Consider the following 23,711-nt stretch of genomic DNA (forward strand, 5'->3'; position numbering starts at 1 on the left):
ATCTTTCACTTCCTGTATTTCCTAATTTCACTCCTTACATCTCTTTTTAGTTCATACAACATTTTAACTATGAGCTTTCTGAAGTTTTCTCTGATATTTCCTTCACTGTGGTATCAATGGAGTCAGTTGTTGAAGTATTACTGGCTATTTGGGATGGTTAGTTCCCTTGCTTTTACATATTATTTATATGTCTACCAATCTATTGGGACAGTTATCACTTCTTCTTTTAAGTAACGGACTACTTTGTGAGATTCATTAAAAGTTCTGTGTTGGGCAAATATCTAAAAATTGATCTTTAAGTCAATGTGTGACTTCTGCTGATCCCAATATCTCAGCACATTTTGACAGATGCTACTGAACCCTATTTACTGTAATAACTTCAGCCAAGCCTCATACCATTCACCTTTATGAGAAAGAAAAACTTGCTAATATTAGAACAAAGGAATTTTTAATGTTGTGATATGAAAATAACTATAAGACATACTTGGTAGTAAAAATAAAGTCCAGAAATGTGAAAATAATATAAATTTTATATCTAATAATGTTAAAGGGAGAAAACTATGTAACTTTGCTCACATATATACAAATATCTATATACACATACATATATGAATGAGTTCTGAAAAGATAAACAAAAAACTTATATTAGCAGTCATCTGATAAATAGGTCTTAACAGTTGTGTAAGATAAGCCTGTGTCAACACTCAAGATTCTTGGAAACTACTGTTTATTTCTAAGGAAGAAATAAATTGATTTCCTAATACTTGTGTTTTTGGTTTATTCATGATTGTTTTTCTTACTTTATTAAGAAAATAAGGCAGAGATTTTCTTCATTTGCCTCTATCCATCCTTTCACACCAGCAATGAACTATTGCCTCTGAGGTACTGTAAATTATCTCCAGTCCCAACACCCCAGAGATTTCACCTAGGCAGTTGTCTTCGTCCTCTTATTTAATGATTGACCACTTTTAATGCATAAACTATGCTGTAAGATGGGGAGCTCAAAACATGCAGCACACATCAAGTTTAGTCAAAGTTTATATTCTAAAAGGAAACGTGGAATATAAGAAAATCATAGTATGGGATCACTTTTTTTTTTGTGGTGCTGGGGATTGAGGGATCACTTCTTTATAGAGAATAATATTCTATGATTTTAAAAATAATAGAAAATGTCTACTATTAACAGAGGGTAGAGAAGTGAAGAAAGTTTCCAGAAGGGTGTGTATGTATGGACAATGACCCAGTACATCAAAAGCAATCCACACATAAGATAAGGCCTTTAAACTTATCAATTTGAAGATCTTTGGTGATGGTTGAGAAAAGAACTGTTTTGGAGGAGTGGTAAAGGAAAAAAGCCTGGTTAAAGTTGGTTAAGGCAGAATGGAATTAGAATTGTAAATCAGTACCCCTTTGAAGAGTTCTGTTACAAAGAGGACTTTAAAAAATGGAGTGATAATTGAAAAATAAGAACATAAAGAAAAGCACCACAAAAAGATATAAGAAGCTTTTTGTAAAGGACTCAGGAAAGAAGGAAAGGGAAGAGTACTGTGCAAAAGAAAGTTTGGCATGTCTTAAGAGGTGAAAATTGTGCTGGAGATGTAGATCCATGGCAGATGACTTGCCTAGCAAGTTCAAGGCCCTGGGTTCCAACCCCAGCAAAACAAAAACAACAACAACAAAAAAAAAAAAAAAAAAAAGAAAGAAAGAAAGAAAGAAAGAAAGAAAGAAAAAAGAAGAAAAGGAAAAAAAGACTTTAGCATTGAGTAGTTGCTCATGGTGAGAGAGAAGAAAGTGGACAGAATAGGCAAGGTACAAATCAAGGGAGAGGAGAGTCTTGTAGATCAGAGAAACAACTTTGAGCTTTTATTCTAATTGTAATGGCAATCAAAATTAGGATTTTTTTGTTTCATTTCTGTAGTGCTGAGGTCATAAAACCCTGGATCTCACACATGCCAGGCAAGTGTTCTACCACTGAGCCCATTCATTAGGTGTTTAAATGAGATATACTTTGCCCTTCTAATTAGCTTAAAATAATTTCAAGTCTTTTTTATAAGGTTGCAATGACCCTATATCCATATCAAGTAACTCCATTCTGCCTCTGTTCTCCTTCATAGTTTAGCTTTCTTAAAAGGTTCTAAACTCTCTTTTTCTACTTTCTTAGATTTTATTGCTACCTCTAACAAGGGAATGACATCACTTTTACCAAGCTCACAAAGCCTCTAGTATGCATTTTTTAGCCCTCAATTTGTTTTCTTTCTTCCTGAAGTGCTTCCTTCTTGTATGAATAAAACCACAGTCTCCTAATTTTCCTGTTTCTCATTTTTCTTTTCAAAGTTCTTCCTCTGAAAAACTCAGAAGAGTTTCACATGAAGCCCTCAGAAGTCTGCCTCACATTATCCCTTAAATATGTCCTCCTCTCTATATTACCTTCAGTAACTTGGTCAAGGTTATCAGTAACTTTTGTATAAATTAGTGCAATAGCCTCTAATAACTGGTCTAACAAAATCAGCACAGGCTTACTACAGTCATACTATTCTCTAGATAATCAAAATAACTAGAAAAATTATGTGAAGAAATAGTTTTAAGACACTTGACAATGGATAATGAATCCTTGAAAGAAAAGAAACAATAAGGTAATTCCTGTGATTGCTCCAGCTTGCTCTCTTGAGATAGATTTCAGGCTGCAGATAAGAAAAGGGGAACCTAGGCAGAGTCCAGTAGACTCACTGAGTTTGGAGGATAGAGCTAGGGCTCTTGGGAGACCCAGGCAACTATAAATAAAATTTCGGAGAACTGCAGAGGGTAGCTCTTAATTATCAGCAGAGCAGGGATCAGAGAAAAGTTTAAGAAATCTGCATACAGTAGGAAAAGAACCACCCCAAAAGACACAGGGAACACAAGACATGAATTAGCAACTACTCTCACTAGCCACATTGGAAAACCCTATAATTAGTTCACAATTAATTCCTGGTGCAATGGATAGAGTACTCAGAGGGATCTTATCTCTGTAGTGGGAAACAATTACCATTAGGAGATACAGGGCTCTAATCTCACTTCACACATATTAAAATAAGACATGAATAGGTCAAATGAAGTCCAAACAACTAAGTTCTAGAGCAAAACTCTACAATAATTATAGAAGTTCGAAAATGTCTAGTGCCCTATAAAGTAAAATTCACAATACCTGGCTTCCAATAAAAATGCCAAAAAGAGCAGAAGACTGAGACCCACAATGAGGAGAAAAAGGAATCAATAAAATGGGCTTAGAACTGAAGCAGACAAGGACAGGCAAGGACATTAATAAAGATTTTATAACTTTATTCCTAATGATCCAAAAAGTTAGGTAGAGATATAGCAGATATAGGAACAACCAAACATCTAGGGATGCTGAAAACCATAATATCTGATATGAAAAAATACACTGGAGAAAATAACAGTAGATTAAGTACAGCAGAAAAAAAGAAAGACTCATCTGTTGAAGACAGACCAACAGAAATTACCCAGAATGAAACATACACATAAGAGAGAATCTAAAAAATTGAAAAAAACATCAATGAGCTCTGAGGTAACAAATGAAAACTAGAGTCTTCAAGTGAGAGAAAGTGAGGAAGCTTAACAAAAATATTTAAAGAAATAATGGCTGAAAACTTCCAAATTTGACAAAAATTATAAATTCACAAAGCCAAGAAGCTTAATAATTCTAAAAGAAAGGAAACATGAAGAAAACTACATGATGACACTTCACAATTATAATGCTCAAAACCAGTGATAAGGAGAAGTATTAAGAGTAATAAGAGAAAAAATGATATTATATGCAGAGAAACAAAGATAAGGACAAGACTTCTAGTCAGAAACAATGAAAGTGAGAAGACAGACAACATCTTTAGAGTACTGAGACACAAAGCTGCCAATCTAGAACTCAACACCCATGGAAAATATCTTTTAAAAATTAAGGTGACCTCTGCCCAGAAGATCGCCACCCCAACACAACCCTCACCCCCCAAAAACAAACAAAAAACAAAACAGAAAACAAACAAACAAAAAAACAACTCCACCAAAAGACTGCTAGTGCTAGTAAAGCAGCAGGTTACAAAATTAACATACAAAAAATCAACAGCTTTCCTATTTACCAACAATGAGTATGCTGAGAAAAAAATTAGAAATTCAATTCTATTCACAACAAAAACTCAAAAACAAAACAAAACAAAAACCTAGGAATAAATCTAACTAAGGAGGCAAAAGACCTCTATAAGCTTTACAATGAAAACTACAGAATACTGAAGAGAGAAAATGAAAAAGATCTCCCATGTTCACAGACAGGCAGAATTAATATTGTTAAAATGATCACACTACCAAAACCAATATACAGATTCAATGCAATCCCTATCAAAATACCAATGACATTTCTCACAGAACTAGGAAAAAAAAATAGTTCTAAAATTAATTTGGAAGAATAAATGACTACGAGCAGCCAAAGCAATTCTAAATCAAAAAAGCAATGGTAGAGGTATCAGAATACATGACTTCATATTATGCTACAGAATTATAGTAACAAAAACTGCATGGTACTGACATAAAAACAGACATAGACCAAAGGTACAGAACAGAAGACCCAAAGAGAAACCCATACAACTACAGTTATGTGATCCTTGACAAAGGTGCCAAAATCATACACAAAAGACAATCTTTTAAGCAAATGGTACTAGGACATTTGGTTATCCACATGTGAATGAAACTAGACCCTATCTCTCATCCCACACAAAATTCAAATCAAAATGAATCAAAGATCTAGGAATTAGAACAGAAACTATACTACTCCTAGAAGAAAACATAGGTTATGCAGTCCAGCATATAGTCATAGGTAACAACTTTCTCAACAGGATACCTAAAGTTCAGGAAATAATGCCAAGAGTTAATAAGTGGGATTGCATCAAGTTAAAAAAGCTTCTGCACAGAAAACAATTAGGAATGTGAAGACAGAATTTACAGAATGGGAAAAAAATCTTTGCTAGCTACTCATCAGATATACTAGATGATATTAAGAACTCAAAAAACTTAACACCGAATACCCAAATAACCCAATTAATAAGTGGGTAAATGAATTAAACAGACACTCCTCAAAAGAATTACAAATGGTCAACAAATATATGAAAAAATGTTCAACATCATAAGCAATTAGGGAAATGCAAATCAAAACTACACTAAGATTTTATCTCACACCAAGTAGAATGGTAGTCATAAGAATACAAACAAGTCCCTTCAAAATGTCAGATTAGAGAAGGTCACTTTCCTGGTCGCTCTATGATGGAAAGCCAAGAATTCAGACACATAGTTTCTCAGCAAGGTGAGAGAGGGGAACTTTTTTGGGAGTTAACTCTGGACATTCAAATCAGATTGGGGACTCAGGATGTTGGACATAACTAAATAAAGAAATCTCCAGTGCAGCTGGAGCTGCCAGTGGCCCTGGTGGGTGCCATCTCCCCTGCACTAAACAGTGGAGTAATACATCAATTACAAGACCCCCTAATTTTAGAGGTCTGAGGTGTGCAGGGATACACAGAGACACTGTATGACTAACCTATCTTGCATGACAATATTGTGGGAAAGGATAGAAAAAAAGAAACCACCTCTCTCCCAGTTATCAAGGGAGTCAAAGGAAGGAAACGTTTTGTAGCTACAGGATCAGGGAACAGCAGGCAGGGCATCTGAATAATGATGAATGTGCCTAACCCCAAAAAACAAGTTTGGGAAACCCACAACATACAACATAGTGTGTGTCTAAAAGACCCCAAGAAAATCAAAAGTGGAATGGCATTTTATATAGGGGAAAACACAACTGGCTTTCCTTCTTCCCCCTCCAGAATGGCTGCTTGAAAGTTCAGCTGGGAAAGTTGCCTCAGACCCAGAATTTGAAAGGGTGTGGGAGGAACTGAGTCAGTTTGGAGATTGAACTCAAATCCGTGTGTGTCTGAAGGGAATGAGAATTGGCCCCTCCACCACAGGAGTGAAACTCAGGGGGTTCTCCTGGGTGACAGTCTCTTAGCTTGGTCCAGCAACTATCCTACCAAGGAGGTGCTCTGATTTAAAATTTTCAAATCAATCCAAGGAAGAGCTTGGTCTCCAAGCTTGGTCTTTCAAGGCTAAGACCAAAGCCTGCCCTCAGGCGTCCTGCAAAATGGGGATAAGGGATCTCCCATCACTCCAGCAACTTCATCTGACACATCTGAGAAGAATATTTGGAACTCCAGTGGAAACTTTTTCATCAAGATCCTCGGCTTTATTTTAAGGTTTTTGATTTTTTTTTTCCCCCACTCACTGTTTAATTGTGACCTGAATGGTTCATGGACATGTATACATATTCATACCCGTTGTTTTTTTTTTTTTTTTTTTTTTTTTTGAACCCAGGGCCTTTTACCGACTGAGCTATCTCCCCAGCCCCCCATTTTTTTTCTTGTTTGTTTGTTTATCATTCCTACCATTTTTAAGGCACTTATTTCTCATTTATCAATATTTTTAGGACAAAGATGTTTGATTATACCAGTTTTGAACTTATACTCATTTACTGTTATTGTTATTTTCAGTATTAATTTTTAAAATTTTTATTCTATACTCTTCTTATCTCTCACTTATCTGTGTCCCTAGATTCTCTTTCTCCCTTTTCCTCTGCTAAAGGCCAACCTTTATGGCCAATCTTTAATCTTTATTGAACTGTCACTTATCCTCTATTTTCTACCTCTATTTTCTCTCCTCTTCCCACAAAAACATCATATCCTACTCTACTTCTTTTCTATTTATAACATAAAATCATAAATCCATAGGTAAACTTACTGTTTTTTTGTTTTTTGGGTTTTTTTATTTTTTTGGTACCTGAGGTTGAACTCAGAGGCCTTAACCAGAGCCACATTTCCAGCCCTTTTTTATATTTTATTTAGGGACAGGGTCTTGCTGAGTTGCTTAGGGGCTTGCTAATTTGCTGAAATTGGCTTAGAACTCACATCTTTCTGCCTCAGCCTCCCAGCAGAGGTGTGCATCACCGCACTGGGCTAAAGTTACTGTTGTGACTGTGGGCAATGATTGATCATATCTTCTCTGTTTATTTTGACAATTAACATAGTAGATGCCAAAACAAGAACTATTCGGTTTTATGCTGAAAATTGTATGCATTGGTTGTTGTTACTGTCTCTACCTAAACTGTGAGGTACTGGAAACCTTGAGAATCCTTATAAGACCATATTGTAGCATCTCTACTGCTTCAAAAAAATACTGTTAAATGGGCAGACACACAACTTGCATCTCAAACAAACCAATATAATTCACACCACAGTGGAAGAAATGAAAGAGAAGTTTAGAATGTTCATAGTTGAAATGATCTGAGAGGTAAAAGATGATGTAAAGGAGAAAATACAGGAAGCAAAAGATAACTTCAATAAAAAGAGATTCTGGAAAAAAAAATAAGCAGAAATTTTCAGAAAGAAGAAATCAAAAAACCACATTAAAAATTTACTGGAAGGGGCTGAGGCTGTAGCTCAGTGGCAGAGCATTTGCTAAGCATATGTGAAGTACTGGGTTTGATCCTCAGTACCACATAAAAAATAAACAAAATAAAGGCATTCTGGTCATATTACAACTACAAGAAAAGTTAAAAAAAAATTTATTGCAAGGCATCGCCAGCAGACTAGATGAATCGCAAGCCAGAGTTTCAGAGTATATATGAAGAAAAAATATATACTCTAGAAAATAAAGTTGACCATGGAGAAAAATATGTTAACAGACCATGAACAGAAATTGCAAGAAATATGGGATAACATGAACAGACAAAATTTAAGATTTACTGGGATAGGTGAAGGCCTGAAGATACAACTCAAAGGAATGAATAAACTTTTCAATGAAATAATACCTGAAAATTTCCAAAACCTTAAGAATGAAATGGAAATTCAAATATAGGGGGCATACAGGACCCCAAATACGCAAAATTAAAATACCAATACACATTACTATGAAAATGTGGAACATACAGAATAAGAACAGAATTTTAAAGGCTCCCAGAGAAATAGAATGGGTTACTTTTAGAAGGAAACAAATCTGATCTCAACTGATTTCTAACCCAGACCCTTAAAGCTAGGAAGTCATGGAATAACATATACCAAGTTCTGTAAGAAAATTGATGTCAACCAAGAATATCATATACTGCAAAATGAAGCTTCAGATTTGATGATGAAATAAAAAACTTCCATGATAAACAAAAGTTAAAAGAATTCACAAATAAAAAGCCTGTACTACAAAACATTCTCAGTATTTCATGAAGAAGAAATGAAAAATAAAAGAAAAAACCAGCAAAAGAAGGAACTACACTAAATGAACAGTTAATCGAAGGAGAAACTAATTCAAATTAAAAGCCAGAAATAAACTTGACAGGGAATAAAACCATTTTTGAATAATAACATTGAATATGAATGATCTGAACTCATCAATCAAAAGACAAACTGGCAGAATTGATTAAAAAACAAGAGTCAACATTATGCTGTCTCCAAGAGACTCACCTCCTAGGAAGACAGCCACAGACTGACGTAAAAGGATGGATAAAAACCTTACCATTCACATGGTACTTCTAAACAAGCAGAGGTTTCTAGTCTCACATCAGATACAGTGAACTTCAAGTCAAAATTAATCACAAGAGTCAAAGAAGGACATTTCATACTGCTGAAAGGAACTATTTTTTTACACCGTAACAATCATAAATATTTATGCACCAAACAATGGAGAATCTATGTACATCAAACACACTCTCCTTAATTTCAAGAATAGACCATGACACAATAATACTGGGTGACTTTAATGTTCCTCTGTCATCACTGGATAGATGCTCCAAACAAAAACTAAATTAAGAAGCTATATAATTAAAAAATATAATTAATAATTTAGACTTAACAGACACATGTAGAATATTTCATTCATCAATGATGACTGAATATACTTTCATCTTGGCAGCACACAAATTCTTCCATAAAACAGATCATATCATTCCATAAAACAAATCATTCCGTAAAACAGTTCCACAAAGCAACTCTTTGGAAATATAAAAAAAATTGAGATACTAACTTGCATTTTAAATGATCATAATGGAATGAAATTAGAAATCAAAGATAAAATAAAAAATAGAAGTTACTCTAACACTTGGAGACTAAATAAAATGCTATTGAGTGACCAGTGGATACCAGAAGAAATAAAAAATACTTAGAGGTAAATGAGAATAATGACACAACTTATCAAAAATCTCTGGGACACTATAAAGGCAGTTCTAAGGGGAAAGCTCACTGCATCGAGCTTGTTCATTAAAAGAATAGAAAGACACCAATTTACCTAACTTTACAATTCAAATCCCTAGAAAAACAAGAACAAATCAATACCAAAAGCAATAGAAGACAGGAAATAAAATCAGAGCTTAAATTGATGAACTTGAAACAAACAAACAAACAAAAACAATTTAAAAAATTGACCAAAGAGTTAATTCATTGAAAAAACAAATAAAACTGACAAACCCTTTAGCCAGGCCAACAAAATGAAAGAGAGAAATCTCAAATTATTAAAATTTGTGATGAAAAAGGAAACAATACCACAGATATCAATGAAATACAGATTATAATCAGAAACTACTTTGAAAACCTATACTCCAATGAAATAGAAAACTGTGAAGACATAAGACAAATTTCTAGAGACATATATCCTACCTGAATGGAATCAGGAGGATATAGAAAATTTAAACAGATCAATCTCAAACAATGAAACTGAAGATGTCATCAAAAGCCTACCAATAAAGAAAAGCCCAGGATCTAATGGAGTCTTAGCTGATCTACATGAACGTCCAAGAAATAAAACCAACCCTCCTTAAATTATTCCATGAAATAGAAAAGGAGGAAACCCCTCCAAACTCATTCTATGAGGCTAGTATCACCCTGATACCAAAACCAAACAAAAACACATCAAAGAAAGAAAATTTCAACCAATATCCCTGATGAACTTGGATGCAAAAATTCTTAAGAAAATACCAGCAAACTGCATACGAAAACATTAAAAAGTTAGGGCACCATGATCAAGTAGGGTTCATTCCAGGGATTCATGGCTGGTTCAACATATGGAAATCAATGAATGTAATCCATCATATCAACAGACAAGAATCACGTGATTATCTCAATAGATGCAGGAAAAGCATCTGACAAAATTCAACATCCATTCATGCTCAAAACACTAGAAAAACTATGGATAGTAAGAATATACCTCAACATTGTAAAAACTATATATGTTAAACCCAAGGCCAACATCATTCTAAATGGAAAAAAATTGAAAGCATTCCCTCTAAAATGGGAACAAGACAGGGGATGCCCTCTTTCACTACTTCTATTCAACATACTCCTTGAAACCCTACCAGAGCAACTAAACAAAGAAAGAAAGTAAAGGGATACAAATTGGAAAAGAAGAACTCAAACTATACCTATTTGCTGGTGACATGATTCTATATTTAGAAGACACACAAAAAAAAATCCACCAGAAAGCTTCTAGAACTCATAAGTGAATTCAGCAAAGTAGGAGGATATAAAATTAACACCCATAAATCAATTGTGTTCCTATACACCAGTGATGAATCAGCTGAAAGAGAAATCAGGAAAACCATCCCATTCAAAATAGCCTTGAAAAAAAATTGGGGAATCAATCTAACAAAAGAGGTGAAAGATCTCTACAAAGAAAAGTACAGAACACTAAAGAAAGAAATTGAAGAAGACCTCAGAAGATGGAAAGATCTTCCATGTTTCTAGATAGGCTAAATTAAAATTGTCAAAATGGCCATAGTACCAAAAGTGCTATCCAGATTTAATGCAATTCCTATTTAAATTCTAATTTTTTCTTCATAGAAATAGAAAAAAATGGTCATGAAATTGTTCTGGAAAAATAAGAGGCCCAGACTAGCCAAAGCAATCCTTAGCAAGAAAAGAGAAGTCAGAGGTATCACAATAGCAGATCTTAAATTATAGTACAGAGCTACAGTAACAAAAATGGCATGGTATTAGCACCAAAATAAGACATGAAGACCAAGGGAACAGAATTGAAGACACAGAGTCATACCTGCATAAATACAGTTATCTCATACTAGACAAAGGTACCATAAACATATTTTGGAGAAAAGGTAGCCTCTTCAACAAATGATGCTGGGGAAAGTAGAAATTCTTACGTAGTAGCATGAAATTGAACCTTTGTCTCTTACTATGCACAAAACTCAATTCAAAGTAGATTAAGAACCTAGGCATTAGACCAAAGACTACTAGAAGAAAAAGTAGGCCCAACTCTCCACCATATCAGTTTAGAACTGACTTCTTCGATAAGACACCTAAAGTACAATAAGTAAAATCTAGAATCAATAAATGGTATGGTATCAAACTAAAAAGCTTTTTCACAGCTAAGGAAACATTCAAGAATGTGAACAGAGTTCCTACGGAATGGGAGAAAATCTTGCCACCAGTGCCTCTGATAGAGCATTAATCTCCAGGATATACAAAGAACTCAAAAAACACCAAAAACAAACAAACAACCCAATCAATAAATGGGCAAAGGAACTGAACATGCACTATACAGAAAAAGAAATAAGAAAGGTCAAAAATATACACAAAAAAGTTCAACATCTCTCTCTAGCGATTAGAAAAATAAAAATCAAAACTACACTGAATTCTATCTCACCCCAGTTAGAATGGCAATTATCAAGAATCTAAGTAACAATGAATGTTGGTGAGGATGTGGGGGAAAAGGTTCACTTATACACTGCTTGTGGAACTGCATATTGGGCAACCACTCTGGAAAGTAGTATGGAAATTCCTCAAAAAACCTACAATGGAACCACCATTTGACTCAGTTATCCCACTTCTTGGTTTACACCCAAAAAATTTAAAATCAGCATACTATGGTAACACAATCACTTCAACTTATAGCAGCTTAATTCACAGTAGTCAAGGTGCCAATTTAGGTGCTCTACAATAGATGAATGGATTAGGCAAATGTGGTATATATATATATATATATATATATTCACAATGAAATATTACTCAGCCATAAAGAAGAATGAGATTATGGCATTTGCCAGTAAATGGATGAAACTGGAGAATATCAAATAAGTCAAATAAGCTAATCAAATAAGCTAATCCCAAAAAAACAAAGGTAGAATATTGTCTCTGATATGTGGATGCTGACCCACAACAAGGGAAGGGAAGATCAGTTCATTGGATTAGTCAAAGGAGAATCAAGGGAATGGAGGGAGGATGAGAATAGAACAGACAATAGAATGAATCAGACATATATTTTTTATCCTTATATATGAATACACAACCAATGTAACTCCACATCATGTACAACCACAATAATGGGATCCTAATTGGAACAAGTTGTACTTATTCCATGTATGTATATATTCCATGTATGTAGAGTAAAAATACACTCTACTGGGTCTGGGGCTATAGCTCAGTGGCACAGTGCTTGCCTAACATGTGTGAGGCACTGGGTTCAATCCTTAGCACCACATAAAAATAAATAAAATAAAGGCATTCTGTACAACTACAAAAAAAAAAAAGCACTTTAAAAAAATACACTATACTCTCATGCATATCTATAAAGAACAAATAAAAAAAGTCCACAAAAAATACAAACAATAACAATGCTGGAGAAGATATGTATAAAAAGAAACATTTTTATGCTGTCAGTAGGATTGTAAATGAGTACAACCACTACGGAAATCAGTATGAAGGTTCTTCAAAAGACTAGGCCTGGAACCACCACATGACCAAGCTATATCACTCCTCAGTATTCATCCTAAAAACTTAAAATTATCATACTATAGTGATACATGTATGTACACCCAATGTTTACAGCAGCACAATTCACAATGACCAAACTATGGATAAAGAAAAAGTGGTATACACACACAAAAGAGTTTTATTCAGCCATAAAGAAAAATGAAATAATGTCATTTGTAGGAAAATGGATGGTACTAGAGACCATTATGTTAAGTGAAATAAGTCAAACTCAAAAGGTCAAGGGTTATTTTTTTCTCTCAAATGTGAAAACTAGGGAGGAAAAAGGAAAAGAAAGATGGGGGGCAGGCTGGGATCTCCTGGAAATCAAAGGGTGATCAGTATAGGACAGGTAGGTAGGAGGAAGGGAGGAAGTGCTATGGAAATATGCTGGTCAAATTATATTTTTATATTTTTATATTTTTATATTTGCTGTACAAATATGTAACAGCAAGTCCCATGGTTATGCAAGTCCCAGTATAATGTGCCAATAAGAATGTGGAAAAAAATTAAGGTGAAATACTCTCTCAGTATACAAGAGTTTTGAAAATCTCTTTGTTTTACAAGTTTTGTTTTAAAAAAGTCATTCATACAGAAGAAAATAATATGGAAATACAAACTGAAACAAAAATATTAGGAGCACCAGAAATGGTAAGTGAATAGGGAAACACAGAAAGATTTTTGAAAATTTAAATCTCTTTAAAAGACACAGTTCTGATTCCTGGTAAGATGGAAAAGGCACACATCAACCTGTATCTCACATTAAATATAGCTAAAAATCAGGACAAAATGCATAAAGCGGTTGAGAACTCTGAAAAGGAAATCCAGCTGTGGTGGGGAAGACAAAGATTCAAAGCACCCTAAACCAGTGGTGAAGTACCCAGTGTTTCCCAGTCAAGATTCAACGCACCAGAACCCCAGAAGTGGTCACCAGATGGCAGACAAGAGGCTCTCTTGTTCTAGACTAAGCAAAGGGAAAGGGATATATATCCTAAAGCTCTGACAGAATGCGAAAATCCTCAACATATTTTGAAATTTCTTTATTCCTTCATCTCTTATCCAAAATCCTATACAATTCCACGGTAGTGGGAGGAGCAGTTGATAATGGGAACCCACCCAGGACAGTCAAAAATGAGGAAGAAGAAACTTCTTTTTAGTCTTCTTTTTAGTTCAGTGGAGGTGTGGTATAGAGAGGACAGGGCCAAACCCCATTGCTATTTTCTCTAACTTCTGGTCACTTGGTTCCAAGAATACGAACAGAGCTAAGTAATTAAAATCCCAGCTTTTGGGCCAGATGAGGAATGAAAAGAATTCCAGGAAACTAGAAAATACAGGAGATAGTGAAGACAACAAAATTCAAGAAAGTGACCCCATAAAGCTATTTTTTATTACTTTGACTCACACTTCATATGCATATGCATGAATCTGATCCCTTTTGGCATATCAAAAGATTTTGGGAACTGAACTAATAGATTACACTCTAGGTCCCAGACTAGTCAAGTATGGGTGCACATGTCAAAGTCAAGAAGTTTTAACAGACACCATAACGCATGCAAAACCTAACATATTTACGATATGGTGATTTAGAGAAGGCATTTGCTGACTCCTGTTTTAAAGTCTCCCCTCTGCAGGGGAAGTTTGAGTGAACAAGAGAAACTGGAGTCCCCAAAGAAGAGAAAGGGAAGAGGTGTAGGAAAAATATTTGAGGAAATAATGGCTGAAAACTTATAAATTTGACAAAAATTATGGAGTCAACATGTAGGATCCTTCGTTATCTGGCTCTGGTTACCCTTCCAAATCTTGTTTCCCATGCTTTGTCATAAATTTTGAACATGAGACATCCATGTTGAATTCCATTTACTTCTCTGAGCTTCTCCTGTCTTACCCTGAGTCCTAACCATTCTCTGTCCAAAACCCTCTGAATGGTTTTGGTTTAGCTAATTACTTCTTTCCTCAACATTTAACATTTTCTGGAAGTCACTTGTACCCCAAGACTGACATATGTCCTTATAAGTATTCTTACAGTAGACTAGAATTATTCCTGGTGTATTATTCATACTATTTATCAGCTGTAATTACCTCTCTTTCTATCCTTATCACTAGACATCAGCCTCCTTAAGAACAGGGACAGTCTTAACCATTATTGTATCCCAATGGCTTAAGAGCATGTAGCATATGTAAGTACTCAGTAAAGAACTATTAGATAAAGAAGCTAAACAAATGTTATTGAATCTTTGAGATTATCTCCATTGTGAGAAAGACTTGCAAAAATAGTCCATTAAAATTTTTTTTTCTTAAAATTAGGATTGTCCATGCCCTTTTAGAATATAAGAACCACAAGTGCACTTACGTTTCTATTTTGTTCATTGCTGTATCTCTGGTACCCAGGACAATTTAACAAAAGAGTAGGTACTCAGGAATTATTCCTGGATAAATGAATCATTAAGTCAGACCTTTTCCATGTCCCTGATAAGTGCCCAAGGGACCTTTCTGAGATTTTTACCAAAGTTCACTATTCTAGCACTATTAATTATTCCCAGTAACAAATTAATCTATCATGGTAAAAAGGGATAAAGAAATATCATTAGTTCCCTCTCACAACTATATACTTTTGAATAAAGACCTAATTATTTTTTTTAAATCCTTATCATTCTTAAGGCTGGATCATTTTTTAAATTCTTCACACTGCTTTTAAAGAGGGAGATACTTCTCTTAGAAGAGAACAAAATAGAATTCTTCCAGCCTCTCTCAATCCCTCTAAGTGCTGGTTCCTTCAGACAGCCAATCTACAAAAAATTCTATTTATGTGTATGCTAAACAAAATAGGTCATTAATATGTTTATACATACTTTCAGTTGCAGAGAAGGATGTATCTAGTGTTAACTCATCCAGGGGAATCACAAGTTGACCTCCCACCTCCCACTTCTTGCGATCAGATGAAACTGGTTTTTCTTTTTCGTACTCTTTGGTATCTTCATGAACGATGATCTCACAAGTATCAGACTGATGCTCCTTTCCTTTTTCATCTTCTTGAGCTTTAAGATTTTCATTTAACCTGCGCAGTATTTCTCGTTTACTCTGAAACAATTATAATATTTTTAAGTGAATATTATTAAGTAGAATTTTTAAAATTTATTTTATCCTTTTTAAGCCTTTTTTTTTTAGTTGTAGATGAACACAATACCTTTATTTTTATTTATTTATTTTTATGTGGCGCTGAGGGTGGAGCCCAGTGCCTAACATGTAGGCACTCTACCACCGCCACTACCCCAACCCCTTAAGTCAAATTTTAATGCGTATATTATTAAGTAAAATGACTGACAGAGAAACACTGAAAACAGCACTTACTGAAATAGCACTGTTGTTCTTTTGCATTTCTTCTGAAGTTTCCAGGGTATCAGTTAAACTTATGTCCTTTAAAACACAGTTACAGAATAAGAAATAATGTTATCCTAAAAGTCTGCCTTATGAAATATTGTTTTTGTTTATTTTTGGTTTTTCATCAAATTGCTCCTTGTTAACTTTTTTCCCTGTAAAATGTTAACACAGACTTCTTCATTATCAGAAAAAAATAAACATTTAAATATTATCAACTGATAGGCTTAATGTAGACTAGAAAGGCCAATTCTCAATTATTTGTAATATTTTCAGATTACTGCTCACATATTTATATTTCTTCCTCTTTGACATGTCATTTTTGGTCATTAAATTCAATGTTAGGAATAAACAGAAAATTAATTCATATTTTAAAAATTAAAAGTAGAAAAAAATTTGATGGACAATATAATTCACACACACACACACACACACACACACACACACTTTTGTTAAATAATAATACCAAATACAACTGAGAATTGGCTTTCTTCCCTAAGAGGGTAATAAGAATGAGTTTTTAGTCATTTATACTATTAATAATATAAATAGTCTTATGATTAATAAAGAAAGCAATCTAGATCACCTAGAATTTTAAAATATATGAAAAGGAGAACTAGTAGTGATAAAAATTATGAAAGCAAAGATATCTGATAGACTCAGATGGAAGACTCAGAATCACTAAGAATGATTTTCAAAGTCTTAAGCAATGCTAATTTATTATTATAAGAATAACCATCTAGTTACATGTATTACCTCACATTTATAATATTTGAAAAAAATATAAAACAATGAAGTGGTCAGTTTTAAATTAATATGTAAATGAGACAAGGAACATTTTACCCAGTAAAGTAGTCAGGAATTAGCAGTCGCTACAATCAGAGAGAGCTGAACAGCTACTTGAGATGTGAAACTGGGTACCAGGAAGGAAACCACACAGTGATATCTAAAGTTGAAGTGAACAATGTAGCACATGCAAAGTTGTTATCAGAAAGAAAAAGAGATAAAACCTACTTGAAGAACAATAGTTTCTTATATGAAGGTCTGAAGAGTGGTCAAGAAACAGATTTTTCTACTCAGTCTTATTTTCAATATAAGCACAAAGGCTGTAAAAAATTAGTGTACCAATCAAAAACCTTGGAAGTCTGCAACAACTTATGAAACTCAAAAAACTAAAAGGCACAGACACTGATTATTAGGAAAGGAGCAAATGAGGTTAATGTGTTATATGATTCAGTAAATTTTTTCCATCAGTTGAAATCTAGACAGAAACTCTAAATTTTGAGCCTGTTTTCTCTTAAGCCCAGAACAGAGCCTTCTTATGTTAAATCAATACCTGATACATACTTCTAAGTTCAAATTTTTACTTGTCCCATTTCTTTGTTTCACTATCTGTATAGCATGTGGAGATTCAGAAGTAGAAGGTGAAATAAATGATGAATTAAGTGTAATTACAATGAATTCTCTATCATATGCTAAATAACATTTTAAATAAATGTAAGCGTGTTAGACTCAATTCCTAGAGTTAGTTACTTTAAAGTACTAAAGATACATACATATATATGTTTAAATGTGAACATTTGTTAATCATGAGGGTTGGAATATAAAAATATTTGTTGTGCTGTTTTTGTACATTCCTATGTATGTTTTATTTATTCAATATTCTTTTAAAGTACAAAAGAGAGAATTATCCTTGGTATCTGTGAGGGATGGGTTCTAGGACCTTCCCATCCATACAGATACCAAAATCCACAGATGTCAAGCACCTTATACAAAATGGTGTAGTATTTGCACATAACCTACACACACCCTCCATATACTTTAAATCATCTCTAGATTACTTATAATACCTAATAGAGTATGAATGCTAAATAGTTACTATTCTATGCTGTTTAGGGAATTTGACAAGAATAAGTTTGAACATTTTCAATACAAATGCAATCATAGGCCTAACCACACAGTACATGTCAGCAAAACTTAACACTGATTTTTTTTAAAAGGTATTTTTGATTGGTGTTTGGATGACTCTATGGATGTAGAACCCTTGGAAACAGAGGGTTGACTGTATTGTTATTTACCATGTAGTCCTAGGTACAAAAATCTATGAGCAGAAAGATTCCAATATTCATAGTAAACCAAAAAAATCCTAAGTAGTTTTTTCCCTAGGAAAAAAAAGGGGGGAACATTGGGAAATTACTGTAATTTTTTTTAGATTTAATTATCTTTTAAATAATCTTTGGACTCGGAGAAGCCTTAAATTTTAGGAAACTTACCATACCCACTTCTTTCAAAGCTGAAGACACAGAAATAACAGATTTCATCTGATGCTTTGATGGAGAGCCACCTGCTTCATGCTGTCCCAAAGGTGGAGAAACATCGGAACTCTTTATTCCTTTAGCCACCAACTATGAAAAAGAATGTAATCAAATACACTGGAGGTTTTATATTTACACAAAAATTTAAAAACCTACTAGATCAATGTTTATTGACTCTATATATACAAGTACTTTCTCATTCCTAAATTGTTCATTAAGCAAGGCACTATGATAGGTACTAGGGACAAAACAGTGAGAAGAAAGACCTCTAGCCTCATATCATGCATCATAACTTGATTCTACTGTACTATCAGTTTGCACAAAATGTTCTTAAAAAGCAGGCTGCTAAAATACTCACTTTTAGTCCTTTAATTTTAATCCATCACAACATTTAGTGGGAAGAAAACTACTTTATTTACTGAATGTATACTTCAAAAAGAAATGCTTCTGTAACTTTTGCAAGTTTTGGTAGGAGCTCCTTAAAGATTAAACATGAATCACCCAACATAAGACCCCTAATTATAAAAATGTCAACATAAATAAGAATGGAAGGAGTAATAGGTGCAGATATTAAGATCTACTTCATTGAAAATGCTATATACACTTATCTGTGTTTGTTTTTATCTTACCATTTAAACTCTAAACAATATGAAGTTAAGATTCTGAACCTTTAATAATTAAGAGGAAATGACATTTGCAGGTATGCTAACAGTAACATGGCAGGAAGTATGTTCTGGATTTCTCTTCTTCCTCAAATCAGTAAACAAGATTTCCTGAAAACTATACATTTCAAACACAATACTGATTATCTCCTAAGACTAAAGTAGAATATCATTCTATTATTTAGGCTTCCTGATTTTCTCTTTATACCAATATCTTTTTTGTTTAAAAAAAGAAATAGAAATGTTACTTTAATCTCACAGTTCAACATTATTGAAAAGGTATACTGATTTTTAAGACACAAGTATAAAATATTTTGTGCTTGCGAGACAAGCACTCTACCAAGTGAGCTATATCCCCAGCCCCCAAAATTTTAGAATATCTATTGCTCACACAATCAAGTAGTCTCACCTTGAAAAATTATATTGAAATATTTTGAAACTTTCTTATGACTGTTTTACAAGTGGATATAGATTCAAAGGTTTCAAAAATTCTGAAGGAAAAAAAAAAAACTCCAAAGTGTTCTCAACAATAGCAGTGCTTTTAGAACATATTAAAGGTTATTCCTAAAATTAAAAATCATTTCTTAAAAAAAACTGGGCATATCTTACAATAAAATCATTAATTAAGAAGACTCAATATATTTGTTAGGGTTTGGATAAGAGGTGTCCCTCATAGGCTCCTATGTTAATACAGAAATGATAGGATTGTGAGAGCTGTAACCTGATTAATCCACACTAGTTTGAATGAACTTACTGGGTGGTAACTTTATAGGCAGGTGAAGTGTAGCTGGAGGAGATGGGTCACTGGGGCCATGACTTTGGAAGGGTTCATCTTCCCTGCAGCTGACCTCTTCCCCCACTTCTCCCCCTCTTTGCTTCCTAGTTGCCATGCATGGAGAAGTTTCTCTGCATCACACCTTGCCTCCATGACCCCCTCATCAGGGCCCAGAGCAATGTACTTGGCCAACCATGAACTAACCCTCTAGAAATGTAAGCCAAAATAAACCTTCCTTTCTCCAAGTTTTTCTTCTCTGGTATTTTGGTCACAGCATTGCGAAGTTGACTAATACAACACTGTTGTTCTGAACATTAGCATCATTTTTAGAACCTCAACTGCATTATATCAATTCTCTTAAAGAAATTATTTCTGCTATTTCAATACATGAATTTGATGTGGATTTTTATGAGAAAAATTCACAATACTTCATAAAATCAACTTACCAACATATTAAAAGATGTATTAAGTACCTATTAGTGACAAAGACAGTTCTAGAAAATGAATATCCAAAATGAGTAAGATGCAGTGTTTTCTCTCACAGGATTTTAAATTAGAAGAGAAAAGGGAATATATAAATTAATCAGACAAATAAAAGTAAGATGTGTGTCAAATGATCTGAAGTAAAACAAAAGAAAACAAAGAAAGAACTAAATGTGTTAAAGCCAGGAGCAGGGTTAATGAGAGCAGCCTTCATCGAGTCACCAATGTGTGAATAGCCATTCATTTCAAGAAGGCCCTCAAACAGTAAAAGTAGGATACTTCTATAGTCAAATCCCAAAATTCTCATTTACTAGTAATGGAACTTTTTCATTATTTCTTATCTTCTCTGAACCTCAAATTCTTTTTTTATCTTTAAAATGAGAATGCTGTACTCATTGTCTCCTTGTTGTGGGGATTAAATAAAACAATTTGTGTAAAGCACACAGCTGTGGATCTAATAAATGGTAGAAATCTTTACTTATTTGGTTTATATTAAATTAGGTTATTTGACTTAAAAACCAAAAGTTTGGTTTTAGTCTCGGATGAAATGAATTAACTTGAAGAAAGTAAATTTCTTACCTTTAAAGACAAAATATTTAATCTTGAAAATAAAGTTAACCACATAGAGAAGATGGTAAGAAATCATGAACAGAACCTCCAAGAATTATGGGGTAAAATGAAAAGACCAAATTTAAGAATTGGGATTGAAGAAGGCACAGAGATATAAATAAAAAATGAACAATCTATTCAATGAAATAATATCAGAAAATTTCCCAAACCTGAAGAATGACGTGGAAAATAAAATACAAGAGGCTTACAGAACACCAAATAAACAAAATTACAACAGATCCATACCAAGGCACATTATAATGAAAATGCCCAGCATACAAAATAAAGATAGAATCTTAAATGCCACAAGAGAAAGTATCGGATTACATATAGGGGGAAACCAATACAGATATCAGCAGATTTCTCAACCCAGACCCTAAAAGCTAGAAGGTCCTGGAACAATATATACCAAGCTCTGAAAGAAAATGGATGCCAACCAAGAATCCTATATCCAACAAAACTAACTTCAGATTTGATGACAAAATAAAATTCTTCCATGATAAACATAAGTTAAAAGAATTTACAAATAGAAAGCCTGCCCTACAGAACATTCTGAGCAAAATATTTTGAGGAGGAAATGAAAAATAATGAAAGTCAGCATAGGGAGGACTACACTAAAGGAAAAGCCAATCAAAGGAGAAACAAAGTCAAGTTAAAAATAAAAAAATAAGACAAAATGACCTTGAATACATATCTCAATAATAACCCTGAATGTTAATGACCTATGCACATGCATGACTGGTGTGACTCTACATTGTGTACAACTAGAGAAATGAAAAGTTGTACTCCATTTTTGTATAATGAATCAAAATGCATTCTGTTGTCATGTATAACTAAATAACACCAAAAAAAAAGAGAAAAAATCACCCATACATCTACTGCTCCAACTAATTATATTTCATTTACACATATTCCTTAAAATTGTTTAGGCTAGGGATGTGGCTCAGTGGTAGAATGTTTGTTTAGCATGACGAAGACCCCAGATTTGATCAACAAAACTGCAAAAACTTTCTTTTTATCATCTATACACACAATTCTTATACAATTTAATCAAGGCATTAGCACAACTCTGAAATTGTAGGCTTATGGCCTGAGAAGAATTTTTAAAATCTCTAGGGAATACTTAGCAGAATTTATCCTAATTTAAAGAATAGTATAAATCACATAAGGGGCTTAAAAATCCTTTATCTAGACCTTATATTCTTAAGTAAGCTATAAGTTATACTGAGTAGAGGTATTTCTGCATTAATCTGAATCTTAAGAGAAATTCAACATGGCAGAGACAAAAATCTGTCTATTATTGAGACTGCTATGAGTTAAACGGGGTATAAAACCAAAGATAATCAGATTTGGTACAAGTGTGATCTGAAGAAAGGCCCCTATTATATTTTCTTCACACTATCATTGCACCTATAAAAACACATCTTTTCTTTTAATCAATAAAAATATTTTTAAAGGAAGAAAATTTTCACATATTACCATTAAACATTTACATTGTTATAAAAGTTACTTGGCTTCCAAATATAATGTAATGACTAGAAGTCTATGATCCAAGGTATCTGATCCAATGTGTAAGACCAATTTATTGGTACTTTATAATAATGATTGATTTCCAGCAGCTTTCAACAAATACTTATCCTCTATTCATCAGATTTATCTGGGTCAACTCAACTAAACAGATGAGAAGAACCTGAATTAATGAAGGGGCAAAGAAATTCAGACATGAAATCTAAACCAGTCAGCGGCAACAAACAGGTCATTCTACTAACTATTGTAATCACTTAATAATAAAACTTGGTCAGCTTTTGAAAATTTAAAGGTAATTCACCAAGACATGGTGACCTCATTATAAGCCAACATCACCCACATCACTAACTTATTAGAACTCGGGCTTTCTGTGTTAATATCATGAATATTTCATTTATAACCACAACCTTAAGGATGTTGAGTGTTAACTAAATCTTGAGACAGAAGACAATAATGTACTGTTAATTGTCAAAGAAGAAAATATTAGACCTTCATTTAGAAGGTTGATCAAACATGAAAAAAAGTAAACATTACATTAACTAAACTAGTAAAACAGTTTCACATAAGATAAAAACATAACTGAAAAAAGAACTATGTTTTTTTTTATAGTTTTTTACAAAACTGATCACACAGCTAAATCTATATATATTTTCCCTTCTAAGAACAGTGTTTCAAAACTCATTTTTAAATATCAAAACTTGTAAAAGGAATAAAATATTGATCTGAAAGTTTCATCAATCAGGTTTTATTGGGGATTGAACCAGGGACACTTAACCACCATCCAAGCCCTTTTTATTTTGCGAAAGGGTCTCACTAAGTTGCTGAGATTGTTCTTAAACGCATGATCCTCCTGCTTCAGCCTCCTGGGATATATATCAGGTTTTAAAAAATGCTTTAGATTGCTTTTTCATTTTTTACCAATCTTCCAACAGGTTCATAAATTTAAGACATTTCCACACTAGATTCATATCTACACAAAAGGTTTCTAATTATCACTATAAACTGTTTCTATTTCATGTGTCACTTTTACAATGTGCTGAAAAATTAATCACCAGTGCCACCAAATGATAAATGTAAAATTTCACCAAAAAGTGGGGTCAGGTTTATAACACATGATACTATCAGTTTATTTACC

General features: G+C 33.5%; 1 protein-coding gene across 1 annotated transcript in view; it reads right to left on the reverse strand.

Moving 5' to 3' along the window:
* The window catches only part of Nek1 (NIMA related kinase 1), a 223,133-nt gene that overhangs the window by 74,391 nt on the left and 125,031 nt on the right, over positions 1 to 23,711 (reverse strand). Inside the window, 3 exon segments of the mRNA XM_047550153.1 lie at positions 15,680 to 15,908; positions 16,179 to 16,244; positions 18,479 to 18,610. Of these exon segments, the coding sequence (XP_047406109.1) occupies positions 15,680 to 15,908; positions 16,179 to 16,244; positions 18,479 to 18,610 (427 nt within the window).

This window comes from Sciurus carolinensis, chromosome 4 (assembly GCF_902686445.1).
Source record: "Sciurus carolinensis chromosome 4, mSciCar1.2, whole genome shotgun sequence".
Classification (NCBI taxonomy): domain Eukaryota; kingdom Metazoa; phylum Chordata; class Mammalia; order Rodentia; family Sciuridae; genus Sciurus; species Sciurus carolinensis.